This window comes from Triplophysa dalaica, chromosome 5, assembly GCF_015846415.1.
Source record: "Triplophysa dalaica isolate WHDGS20190420 chromosome 5, ASM1584641v1, whole genome shotgun sequence".
Classification (NCBI taxonomy): Eukaryota; Metazoa; Chordata; class Actinopteri; order Cypriniformes; family Nemacheilidae; genus Triplophysa; species Triplophysa dalaica.
This window is the reverse complement of record NC_079546.1, coordinates 23,849,138-23,862,940: the sequence shown is the minus strand read 5'-3', so window position 1 is coordinate 23,862,940 and position 13,803 is coordinate 23,849,138. Positions and strand designations below refer to the sequence as shown.

The following is a 13,803-nucleotide window of genomic DNA, read 5'->3' as shown; positions in this document are numbered from 1 at the left end:
TATTAACGCATTAATAACATTCATTAACATTAACAAATAACTATTTTTAACATTGATTCAATGGTTTGTACCTGATAGCTTGCTGTCTGGGGGTCCGAGCGTTTTCCCAGTGGGGGCTTGAGCCGTTCAGATGGACGTATTATAAATGTGAATGCAGAAGACACGTATGTATGCCACCCTACACCTGAAGCCCCTCCCCTGAACACCAGCAGAGACATTCTAAGAACATTCTCAGGACTAAACATATTTAAGGGGATTCTTCATTAAAGATAAAACTCAAACTAAGAAATTGTTTTCCATTACACACACTAATTGGTTTGCACATAGTATTTACAAGACCTATGAAAATGAATTCAATAACAAGTGAATAATAACATCCAATAATAAACAAACAGACAACAAACAAACATTCCAAAGCCCACCAAAAACAAATGAAATTAATCAAATCAGCACAGTCACTGAATGAAGCCTAATGTATAGTGTGTTGATGTTGTTGTTTAGTCGTGTGATTTGTATAATTATGTGTGTTTGTGTTTTATTTGCGAGTGGTTTTGTTCAGGGAGGTGCAAAGCTCTCTTCAGGCGTCTTCAGGCTCAGTTTTTCCTCCTCTGATGGCGGCACAAGTCACATCACCAGCAGACTGAACCTGAATGAACATTACAGAAACCATCACGCATGTTTGAACCCACAGATTTGATCATAGCAAGATGTGACAAGTACATATTTATGAGACTGTATATCATGAAGATATCTCAGCGCTTTAAATCATGTGTGTAGTTGGAGAGCTTAAGATGGAGGGCAGATGTGAATGTTGTAGTTTCTACTCACATTGTTGTTCTTCAGTTGTTTTTTACTGACAACTGTCACCTCAGAATAAACCACATCATCTTTCTGCTCCTAAACATCAACACAGATATAAAAGTCTGAACAACGCTCCATCACTGTTTGTTAGACAGAATATACTGAGATAATACAGCTGCTGTAGTGGTGACTTTTGAAATCACTGTGTTTATAACTCCAGAGAACAAAGTCTTCAAAGATGGGTTTTAAAGATATGTTTAGAGAACTGTAAAGATAGAATAACACAAATCTGGTGAGGAGGTTTGGTGATAATGATACAGACATGACTATGTGTGGACCAGAGAAAAATTCATCACAGTGACTGTAAATATTCACAAATCTCATGAACCATTGGGTTTACTTACATTTGTGCTAGGAGTAGGAGGACCGATGTTGATGGTGTCGAATGTTCCATTATTGTCATTCTTACATGCAACCTAAAGGCAAAGGAATGTACAACAACACAATATATCCAACATGACTAAGACGCCAGTCCCAATGATGACATCTCACAGATCAAGCCGTTACTATACTCACCACAGGGTCTACAGACAATCTTCGATCTGAAAAATAAACAGGCCTTGTTGCATTTTAATCATTAAATAGCTCAGCAGAACAGAATGTTTTTAAGGCGAATATAGTATGCATGGCCAGTCAGTGATTGAAATATTCCATCAGTAACAGCAAAATGCGATTGTAGATGAAGCAAAAAAATTAAATTCATCAGCATTACAGTGTCAGACTATGACAGCAGATAATGTAACCGATGGGGAGCATATGCATGTATGTTGAAGAGTAGTGGGCCAAGAACAGAACTCTGAGGAACACCTTGAGCGAGAGAAGAAACTGAAGCGTTGAAGTTGTGCATGTGTAGCTGCTGTAATTAATCTGTCTGTTTTATTGTCATATTTTTCCTTTTATTTTGTTCTTTATGATTTATTGTACCTTATTGTCATTTTCTCTGGATTTTATTTTTGAACTTCACAAAATGTTGTTCCTTTATTATAAAAGTTGGTTAAGGTAGCAGAACCTTTGTTTGGGAGAGAGTATTATCAGTGGAACACATTTGGGTTTTCTCCATGTGCACCTCGCGACTCCCCTTGAATAATTCTGGATTATGAATACATTTGATATAATGATTTTAGCATCCCGTTGTGTTAGCTATAATGAAAATGCATTGTTTAATGTGTAATTTGGTTTAAAATGCATCCTGGCACTAGCTTAATGTCATTGTATGCCTAATGTGTACCAGAGAGGGATGAGCTTTTGTCACGGTCATCCACTGATTATTTCTCCATGTCACAGGTATGTTTTATGATTTAGTCAGATTTAGCCAGAGGCCTAGTTGACTGTTAATGGGGTATATCGTATGTAGAGGGTTACCGGGTAAAAACAAAATGGGTGACACACGTGGTGTGGCCTGCACCCGGTGCAGTGTTATACTGATTGGTTATATGTTGTATACTCTGTTAACCCTTACCAGCCATTTCTACAGTAATATATTGACAACTCTGTTGCCAGATAATCCCTACATGTTCATTAAATGTTGAATTTTGTAAGTCACCATTAAGTGTAAGTTATAAGCGTGCGTAGGACCCACCGTGCAACTTACACAGAGCCGCGTACCCTATGCTTGGTCGTGTGGTCCTTCTATATGTAAGAGTTCAGTCCAGACACGCTAGACATAGTGATGAAGAATTTTCTATGTGAGATGTAAACCACGAGAGAGCAGTGCAAGACACACAAATACATCAGGGGCGAGAAATGAGAAAGTGATAATAAATACTCTGCTTAGGTTCAGTGCTGTGAGGAAAAGTCAGCTGCTATAAAGATGCTTTTTAATGATGCTATGAAGAGAACAAAAGCCAGATGTCAAAAATATAGTTTTTTCCCCTTTCAAGTAGGACTGTGGTCTAGCTAAACATGGCCATCAAGCATCATCACTTCCTTAAATGGACTTTGATCCTTCACAGCTGCAGAAATGCTGAGATTAAAGATAAACATTATCTGATGGAAGGAGAGCGACTGAAGACCAGTCACAAGCAGTTGCTGAAGAATTGACTTTTTCATAGATTGTTACAATCTCATGAACTGTATCTCGATGGCCTCTTGAAATCCTCATATTCTAAATAACTTTAAACTGATAATGTAAGTGGGATTTATAAAGTCACCTGATATTTTTATATAAATCACACAAAGGACAGCAACGGTAAGTAGAAGAAGTAATGAAGCGATCACAGCAAAAGTCACGGTATGAGCGCTTGTCCCTGAGAAAGAAAAATAAGACAAATGACACATGAAAGGCAGTAAAAAGAGAACCATGACTAAACAACACGCAAAAAAACAGCTTTAATTAACAGAATATTTCTTTCGTGGAAAATTGTCCATTATGGTGATCAGTGTTTTCTTTAGTTGGGCTCTTGATTCTGTCAAGTGTGCCGTGGCTGTGTGCATTTAAAGTACATTTGTTTTGATGATGATGACAATCTACACTGAAACAATTTGTTTTTATGCTGTTCAGTTTACTTGAACAAATCACTTTCCTTTAACACGATTGTAAACCCACCAGCCCGCCGCCTCTCACCATGTGTTGGAGTCTACCCAGGTGAACGAGAGGGTCGCCTCCCTGCGCCTTCGGGTTGGTCTCTCACTGTCGTGTGCGCCTATGGGCCAAATGGCAGTGTACAGTAGCCGCCCTTCTTGGAGACTCTGGGAGGGGTGCTTGAAAGCGCCCCGACTGGGGACTCTGTTGTTCTGCTGGGGGACTTCAACGCCCACGTGGGCAACGACAGTGACACCTGGAGGGGCGTGATTGGGAGGAACGGCCCCCCTGATCTGAACCCGAGTGGTGTTCTGTTATTGGACTTCTGTGCTAGTTGCAGCTTGTCCATAACGAGCACCATGTTCAAGCATAAGTGCACATGGCACCAGGACACCCTTGGCCAGAGGTCGATGATCGACTTTGTGGTTGTTTCATCTGACCTCCGGCCGTATGTCTTGGACACTCGGGTGAAGAGAGGAACGGAGCTGTCAACTGATCACCAGCTGGTGGTGAGTTGGATCCGATGGCGGGGGAGGAAGCTGGACAGACTCGGCAGACCCAAGGAGGAGTTCAATGAGGCCATGGAGAAGGACTATCGGTCTGCCTCGAAGAGATTCTGGCAAACCGTCCGGCGCCTCAGGAGGGGGAAGCAGTGCCCTACCAACGCTGTTTACAGTGGAGGGGGGCAGCTGTTGACCTCGACCGGGGATATCATCGGGCGGTGGAAAGAAAACTTTGAGGATCTCCTCAATCCCCCCGTCACGTCTTCCATTGAGGAAGCAGAGGCTGAGGGCTCGGAGGCGGACTCGTCCATCACCCAGGCTGAAGTCACCGAGGTAGTCAAGAAACTCCGCGGTGGCAGGGCACCGGGGGTGGATGAGATCCGCCCTGAGTACCTCAAGTCTCTGGATGTCGTGGGGCTGTCTTGGATAACACACCTCTGCAGCACCGCATGGCGGTTGGGGACAGTCCCTTTGGACTGGAAGACCGGGGTGGTGGTCACTCTTTTTAAGAAGGGGGACCGGAGGGTGTGCTCCAACTATCGGGGATCACACTTCTCAGCCTCCCCGGGAAAGTCTATGCCCGGATACTGGAGAGGAGAATCCAGCCGATGGTACAACCTTGGATTCAGGAGGAACTGTGTGGTTTTCGTTCAAGTCGTGGAACTCTGGACCAGCTCTACACCCTCTCCAGGGTGCTTGAGGGTTCATGGGAGTTTGCGCAACCAATCCACATGTGTTTTGTGGATTTGGAGAAGGCATTCGACTGTGTCCCACGCGGCATCTTGTGGAGGGTGCTCCGGGAGTATGGGATTCGGGACCCTATGCTAAGGTCTATCCGGTCCCTGTACGACCGGTGCAGGAGCTTGGTTCGCATTGCCGGCAGTAAGTCAGACTTGTTCCTGGTGCATGTTGGACAGAATTTCTAGGCGCAGCCAGGGGCCGGAGGGCGTCGGGTTTGGGGACCACACGATTTCATCTCTGCTCTTTGGGATGATGTCGTTGTGCTGGCCCCATCAGACCAGGACCTTCAGCATGCACTGGGACGGTTTGCAACCGAGTGTGAAGCGGCTGGGATGAGAATCAGCACCTTCAAATCTGAGGCCATGGTTCTCAGTCGGAAGGGGTGGCTTGCCCACTTCATATGGGTGGAGAGTTCCTGCCTCAAGTGAAGGAGTTCAAGTATCTGGGGGTCTTGTTCCAGAGTGAGGGAAGGATGGAACGGGAGATTGACAGACGGATCGGTGCAGCTTCTGCAGTAATGCGGTCGCTGTACCGGTCTGAAATGGTGAAGAAGGAGCTGAGCCGCAAGGCGAAGCTCTCGATTTACCGGTCAATCTACGTTCCTACTCTCACCTATGGTCATGAGCTGTGGGTCATGACCGAAAGGACAAGATCCCGGATACAGGCGACCGAAATGAGCTTTCTCAGCCAGCATTTCCCACCGGGAGGAGACCCCGGGGAAGACCTAGGACACGCTGGAGGGATAAAGAAAACATCACTTCCTTTGATGATGCACAAGTGTTCTTCATGAAACACCACCACATGCATCGAAAGAGGAAGAGTGAAGAGCTCAACTGAAGCAAACACTGATCTCAATAATGCTGCTTTGATGACATTTCTTTCATATTTTAATATTAGCTGCAGGTGTAAAGCTGATATTGATTGTCTATTTGTCATTTAGAAATACTTAAATGACATACAAGAGACATCACAGTTCCATTTCCAGTTTGTAAGTCATATAATTACCAAAAGGAGAAATAATTAAAGAACTGATTTTCATTTGTTGGCAGGCAATATTGTACTTTGGTCCCCTGAAATGTTATGAGAATGTTCTATAGTAAAGGTCCTCTATACGGTCAGAGAACGTCCTGATGTTCAGCGAAGATCCACCACATAACATCACCACACCCTTTAAAACTCTCCATATCATGACCATATCACAACATTCAGGGAATGTATTCAACACCAGCAGGTTGTTTTGAGTTCAGGACACCCCTCTCAGAGTGATGTCTTACCTGTAAATCTGACAGTATATGTGACTGAGGTCTTGATGTCATTCTTGTGTTTGAGCACACATCTCAACTCTGTGTTGTCGTCTTCATTCACGAGTGTTGTAGTCAGAGAGATGAGACAGAGTTCATCTGATCTAATCTGATATCTGGAGTCTGTATGTAGATCAACATCAGTCTGATTCATCCACACCAGCTGAAATCCATCATAACTGAACAAATAATAACAGAAATATGTAAACAGCTGACAGGAGAGAGTGACAGATGTGTTTGCTCTTATCTCAGTCTGTGATGATGATGATGATGATGAAGACACTGAAACACAAATCACACAACACACTCTCAGTACTCATGAGTTTCAGTGAAAACACAAGAGATAAAGAGAACTGTGATCTGAAGTTAAACATGTGTTCATATAAATGAAGAGAAACACTGACCATGAAGAACATGTAGATAAACATCTGAATCAGGGTCATGATGATGTTCATTCATATATTGTGTGCAGGTGTAAAGTCCACCATCATGTTGTGTTGTGTTATAGATGTTGAGAGAGCAGTCAGATGTCAGACTCAGTCTCTCAGGTCTCTCTGTGTTATTCTCATTTATTCCTCCAGCAAACACTTCTACTGCAGATGATGTTGTATTTTTACTGTAGTTCCATGTAGTTGAGGAGCATTGATGAAGAGCATCATTACAGGACAGAGACACACTTTCACCAGAACTGATGAACACATCTTGTGCTCCACTCACACCTGAAACAGCATTTACATATACATTTACATTATATCATTTAGCAGACGCTTTTATCCAAAGTTAGAGTTAGGGAGCAACAAGCGATATGTCATACAGTAGCCATAACACATTAGGTGCCAATACAAAGTTACTAGTTTCAACAAAAGCTAGACCACTACCTGTTGAGAGAGGGTTAGTGAGCTTTTTTTATTTATTTATTTCTCTGTCAGATATTCACAGAAGAGTTGGGTTTTGAGTAGTTTTTTTAATGTTGTGAGAGATGTGGTTGACCGGACAGAGTTAGGAAGAATGTTCCACCAGGAAGGAGTTGTGAAGCGGAATGAGCAAGCATAAGTGACTTGAATCTGATGCGGGCTTCGACGGGAAGCCAGTGAAGAGAGATGAATAGGGGTGGCACATGAGCCCTTTTGGGCTGTTGGAAGATGAGGCGTGCTGCTGCGTTCTGGACCAGCTGGAGCGGTTTGATAGCCTTTGCAGGAAGACCAGCAAGGAGAGCATTGCAGTAGTCCAACCTTGAGATTACCAGGGCCTGGACAAGGAGTTGTGCCGCATACTCCATGAGATAAGGTCTAACCTTTCTAATGTTGAATAAGGCGTATCGGCATGACAGTGTTGTCTTTGCAATACGATCATTGTAGGACAGCTGTTCATCAAATATGACTCCGAGGTTCCTGGCTGTTTTGGAAGGAGTGATTTTGGTATTGCCAAGATGGATGTTGAAGATCGTGTTGCAACGTAGGGTGTGCCGGAAACACAAGAAGTTCAGTCTTGGCAGGGTTAAGCTGGAGGTGATTGATGCCCTTTCATCCAAGCTGAGATGTCCTCGAGGCAAGCAGTAATGCAAGCTCCCACAGTGGCATCGTCTGGTAGAAACAAGATGTAGATCTGTGTGTCGTCAGCATAACAGTGATAAGAGAAGCCATGACCCTGTATGATGGGTCCCAAGGATGTCATGTAGATGGAAAAAAGCAGCGGTCCAAGTACCGATCCCTGAGGGACCCCAGTGATCAAGTGGTGAGCAGTGGACAGCGAGCCCCTCCATGACACCTTGTAGGATCTGTTGGGAGAGGTAAGATTTGAACCAGCGGAGAGGAGAGCCTAAGATTCCTAACGATGACAGGGTTGCTAGCATTATCTGGTGATTGACAGTGTCAAACGCTGCAGAGAAGTCTAGCAGAATCAGGACCGAGGATTTAGATTCCGCCTTGGCTAGCAGCAGATGACATCATTCATCTAATACATCTGAATATAATCAAACAGTTCATTATTTTTCTCTTAATGACAGATAGAGTTTGATTATATTAACATCACATAAATCAGAAGATTTGACAGAATATAATGTGATCTAGTTCCTCTATCATTGACGATGTTCAGGTTTTCTAGTCTTGTCTCAGAATGGTGGCCATGCAAGGCTGCATGGACAGGCAGAGACTTTGCCCAGAATAGTTTCACTGTGTCAAACTAAATATAGGCTATCCAAATAAAACCTGATGAATAAATGTGTTGTATAGTTTACCTGTGAATAGTGAAGAGAGAAGGATCAGTCCCAGCACACATATATCACTCTTCTCAGTCATGTTGTGTTTCTCTTACTGATTCTCTTGATACTGTTTCTCATCTACTTCTTCTTCTTGAGAACATTTGTAGCTCTTCCTGTGGTTTCTCATTTTCTCTATTTTCATGACATGATTATAGACTAGAACACATTCTGTACTTTAATGGTGATATTTGTAAAATACTTCTGTTGTCTTAAAGTGAGAGAGATCTGAGAGACTTAAAGTGTTGTCAGAGACTTTAACAGGACTAACATAATGAAGGTTCATTCAACACAAGACTTTCCTGCTCGAGCAGAGCAGACGCACAGCCTTCATTAAAGCTGATCACACATCCGTTCTTCTTCTGTCTCCACACACACACAGAAGCAGAACATGAGTGAGGTCATCTTCACGCCTCTAAACCACAGATCGGAAGATTACCCATGAAGCACTGCAAAAATGACTTTCTTACTTAGTATGTTTGTCTTGTTGTTCAGTTAAAATGTCAAAATATTGTTGAATCAAGCTGTATTTTCTTGATGCACAAAACGACCCTTGTCGACCTAAGTCCTGTTTTTAGAAAAAAATACGTTTTACATTTTTCTTAGTCATTAAATTCAATATTTTGTTTTTCTTACCACATTGACTTTATTTTGTGTATGTTTTAAGTACAAATTCACTGTAATTTCATACTTTTGTTCTAAAAACAAGACTTATTTTCTTAGGTCGTTTTACATTTACATTTACATTTAGTCATTTAGCAGACGCTTTTATCCAAAGCGACTTACAAGTGGGGTAGATAACGGAAGCAATTAGGGCAGCCAAGTACAACAAAAGCATAAGTGCAATCAAAAAGAAGGTTCATATAGCCTAACACAGTATACAGAATCATTCATTCATACATTTTTTTTTTTTTTTTTTTTTTTGTAGTAGAGAAGAAAAGAGTAGAGAAGAAAGTTGATTCAGAACAGATCAGTCAGACGTTGGCGGAAGAGATGTGTTTTCAGGCGTTTCTTAAAGATGGCTACAGAGTCTGCAGATCTTGTAGCAGCAGGCAGATCATTCCACATAGGTGGAACAGACCCGGAGAAGGTGCGCAAGAGTGATTTTTTACCTTTATGGGATGGCACCACAAGACGCCGTTCGTTTGCAGAGCGTAGGGATCTGGCGGGTACATATGTCTGCATTAGCGAGTGAAGATAAGGTGGTGCCAAACCAGTGGTGGTCTTGAAGGCCAGGAGCAGAGTCTTGAATTTAATGCGAGCGACTATAGGGAGCCAATGTAGCTTAATGAGTAGAGGAGTGACGTGTGCCCTCTTCGGTTCATTAAAGATAACTCTTGCCGCAGCATTCTGGATCATCTGTAGAGGTTTGGTTGTGCAAGCTGGAAGTCCTCCCAGTAGTGCATTGCAGTAGTCCAGTCTGGACAGGACCAGAGCCTGTACTAGGACTTGCGTAGCATGCTCTGATAGGAAGGGTCTAATTTTCCTGATATTGTAGAGGATGAATCTACAGGACCGGGCGGTGCTGGCAACTTGATCTGTGAAGTTGAGCTGATCATCGATCACCACTCCCAGGTTTCTTGCCTTTCTGGAAGGTGTGATGGTTGAGGAGCCCAGTTGAATGGAAAGGTTGTGAGAAGTCTTTATGTCAGCCGGGATTACAAGCAGTTCTGTTTTCGAAAGGTTCAGCTGCAGGTGATGGCCGTTCATCCAGAGTGAGATGTCGGCTAGGCAAGCTGAGATGCGTGCAGAGACAGTCGGATCGTCAGGGCGAAAAGACAGGTAGAGTTGTGTATCATCCGCATAGCAGTGATAGGAAAAGCCATGTTTCCTAATGACAGAGCCAAGGGATGTCATGTATACCGAGAATAGCAACGGACCAAGCACTGAGCCCTGAGGAACACCTGTGTCGAGATGTTGGGACTCAGACACCTCACCCCTCCAAGATACACTAAATGACCTACCTAAGAGGTAAGACCTGAACCATTGTAGCACCATTCCAGAGACCCCCGATAGCCTTGAGAGTGGACAGGAGGATGTGATGGTTAACAGTGTCGAAGGCGGCAGATAGATCCAGTAGGATGAGTACAGATGAGTTGGAGGAAGCTCTTTCTAGTCTCAGGGCTTCAATAACAGAGAGCAGCGCAGTCTCAGTGGAATGACCGTTCTTGAACCCAGACTGGTTGCTGTCCAGGAGGTTGTTCTGGGTGAGGAAGGATGAGAGTTGGTTACATACAACACGTTCTAGAGTTTTAGCAGCGAAGGGGAGTAGGGATACCGGTCTGTAGTTTTCTAACAGTGAAGGATTAAGTGTAGGCTTCTTTAGTAGTGGGGTAATACGGGCCTCTTTGAAGAGTGTAGGAAATGTGCCAGTGGTGAGAGACGAGTTGATAATGTGAGTCAGAGAGGGAACAACCGATGGAGAGATGGCCTGGAGGAGATGTGTGGGGATGGGATCTAGGGGGCAGGTAGTCGGATGGTTAGAAGAAATTACCTTGGAAACTTCCTCTTCAGATAGGAGAGAGAACGAGGGGAACAAGCATGTGTCAGGGGATTGACTGTGATCAAGAGATGGTGGCGCAGAGAATTGATTGCTGATGGTGCTCGTTTTCTTTACAAAGAACGATGCAAAGTCGTAAGCTGTTAAGTCTGATGGAGGTGGGGGGGTAGGCGGGCAAAGGAGAGCAGAAAAGGTTTTAAAGAGAGTACGAGGGTCAGGAGAGTTGTTGATTTTAGTGTGGTAGTATTGGGTTTTCGCAGAGGAGACATCCGCAGAGAAGGAAGAGAGAATAGACTGGTAGAGAGAGAGGTCAGTGGGTTCTTTTGATTTGCGCCACTTTCTCTCAGCAGACCTGAGAGAGGCGCGATGCTCACGGAGAACATCAGATAATCAGGGGGCAGAAGGAGATGCACGAGATGGCCTAGATCTAAGATGTATAAGATGTCTAAGCAGGAGGTTAGTGTGGAGCAAAGGGTGTGGGTGGCGGTGTTAGCATCAAGGAGAGAGAACTGTTCAGGGGGTGGGAGAGTAGCAGAGACTACAGAGGATAAGCGGGAAGGAGAGAGTGATCGTAGGTTGTGTCGGAATGTGACCAGTGGGGAAGCATGTGTAGTGTCTGGAGGAATTAAGCCGTGATCAAGAGTGATGGGGAAATGATCTGACTTGTGTAGCGGGGTGACCTGGGAGTGATTGGTGAAACAATGGCGTGTGTAGATAAGATCGAGTTGATTACCAGATTTATGAGTCGCTGAAATTGTGACCCGCTTGAGGTCAAACGACGCGGTCAGGTTGTTGAAGTCAGCAGCCTGTGGTTTTTCCAGATGGATGTTGAAGTCTCCAAGTACCACAAGAGGAGTACCGTCCTCGGGAAAAGATGACAGAAGCGCATACAACTCCTCCAAGAAAAGTCCAAGGTGCCCTGGGGGACAATAGATAACTACAACATGCATTTTAACAGGGTGGATAACAGTAACAGCGTGAGATTCAAAGGCGGTGTTGTTGCAAGAGTGTGCCAGCTGTTTGAATTTCCAGTCATTAGGAATAAGTAGTCCGGTTCCTCCACCCCTCCCTGATATGCGTGGGCTGTGGGAGAAAGTGTAATTATTAGAGAGGGCAGCCGGTGTGGCAGTGTCCTCTGGTTTGATCCAGGTTTCAGTAAGTGCTAAAAGAGAAAGACCAGAATGTTTTGCCATAGCTGTGATGAAATCTGCCTTGTTTACAGCGGATTGGCAATTCCATAAACCAATAGGAAAGGTAATAGAGGTAGTGCTGGATGTTGAAAGTGTACGCAGGTTGTTAGCATTAGCCATGCGTGGCCTTCTGCGAGTTACCGTTTGTGTACGAGATGTAATGACAGTGTGAATTTGAAAACACATAGTGAAAAAGGAAGGAATGTACAAGACAAATAAAGAAAATTGAATAAAGATAATAGATAAGTGCATTAGTCGAAGTGCAAACAGTAATACTCAAGTGCCTTGTCGGTGTCCTTGCTCGGTGGAGTCGCACAGGTAGAGTCGATGGTCTTTACTCTCCTCGGTCTTCACGCGATGAGGGCTGCACGCGGTGGTCAATCCCATTTAAATACCCTATTCAATCGCGCAATTGAATTCAGCAGGACACGCCTTCCAAATCTCCCAATATTAACACGTAATCAAATGCAAACTAACAGCGCGTAACTCAGCGGACGCAAACAAAGGAAACGATACTGCGTTAGACTCAATAAAACACTAATGATCGATTACACTTACGAGTACCAGTTGATTCTTAGCTGCAACAAAACTGCTTCTCCCACGAACTGACCTTAGAACAACTGTTTAAGTACTTTAGCTGGCGTTGGACATGCTCATTTGCTAGAGAAGTTTAAACTTTGGCAGCAAAGGTCAAACAGTAGGAGTATAAATCTTCGGTCGTCATCATTAAAAGAAAATGATGCAAGTGCAGTTCATCATTAAAAGACAGGTAACTGACAAAAGACATTCATGTTACATACAGATGGATAAATTAGGGCCATATCATTTTTACACTACCTAAATTTGTCTTGTTGTTTTGAGGCACTACAATTAACAAAAGAAAATACTATGAGTCACTTAAGTATTTTTTGTCCGACTGTTCAATTTAACGGGACTTTTATTTTGGGAATAAAACTTTTTGGGAAGACGCTTGAGTTTTTGTATTTGCCGATAGATTCACTCAACCAGTAAACGCTTGTAAAATAAACTCATGTTTTCTGTTGTGAATTGATTGGATGAATAAAAACAGGCTGTTACCGTATTTTTACGGTAGTTAACTCTGTCAACCACAGCTGCCGGTATATTTTCGTAAAAACTACGGAAGTATTCTTTTCCTTTCTCTTTTCTATTCTATTCTGACATTAAATGTTTTGTGGGTCAGCACTAAACTGAAGAGTGAAGTCTGTGTTTAAGTCAAGGTCAGGCAATGAGATGCTGATGTCATGCTGCGTGTTGCTTTGTTTAACAGGGACTTTGATGTTAATTATTGATGAATTGCAAATAAGTAAATGTAATGTATTCACTTTTATGCATTCGGTCCATGATTGCTTTTTATATAAAGAAATGCTGTTAAAAGTTCATACACAGATTGATGGTTTTGGCCTGAAGTTTTAAACTGCAAAGCTGTTTACGTGCTTTTCACATATTTCTTACAGAATTTTTCTGGCAAACACAGCTGCCGGTATTTTTCCGTTAGAACTATGGAACATTTTTCAGTGAAGTTCTCCACTTCACATCAAGTGTCGCGTCCTGCAGGTCTATTGTAGCTTGTTTTAGATGTATATGTCAAATATAAAATGTATATATGTACTTGTGCTTCTTATAAAAATAGGTTCATCCAAAAGCGGGATGTTGGAATTTTATCAAGTAAGTTCATCATAACTAGAGGGTAAACAAGGTAAAACTATAACATCTTTCTATCAATGTTAGTGTCCATGCTCATTTCACATTCAGAATGATTTCAAAACTTTAATTTTTAATTATTAAAAACATGTTTTTGAATTGAATATATTGTTCTTTAATGTCATCAACCAGTGTATAGTGGCTCTTTTTTAAAAGTATTGATTTAGGCACGCTACCGTTTTAAAAGTATAGATTTGGCACCGGTAT

At 42.9% G+C, this 13,803-nt stretch overlaps 1 protein-coding gene across 1 annotated transcript; it reads right to left on the bottom strand.

Moving 5' to 3' along the window:
* Positions 1–577: 577 nt before the first annotated feature.
* LOC130420437 (uncharacterized) lies at positions 578–7,779 on the bottom strand. The gene is made up of 6 exons (XM_056747723.1): positions 7,695–7,779; positions 6,332–6,646; positions 5,965–6,209; positions 1,206–1,277; positions 829–897; positions 578–646 (listed from the first exon to the last, which is right to left on the bottom strand). Exons 1-6 carry the CDS (start codon positions 7,777–7,779, stop codon positions 578–580), a joined length of 855 nt encoding a protein of 284 aa, XP_056603701.1.
* Positions 7,780–13,803: the final 6,024 nt, after the last annotated feature.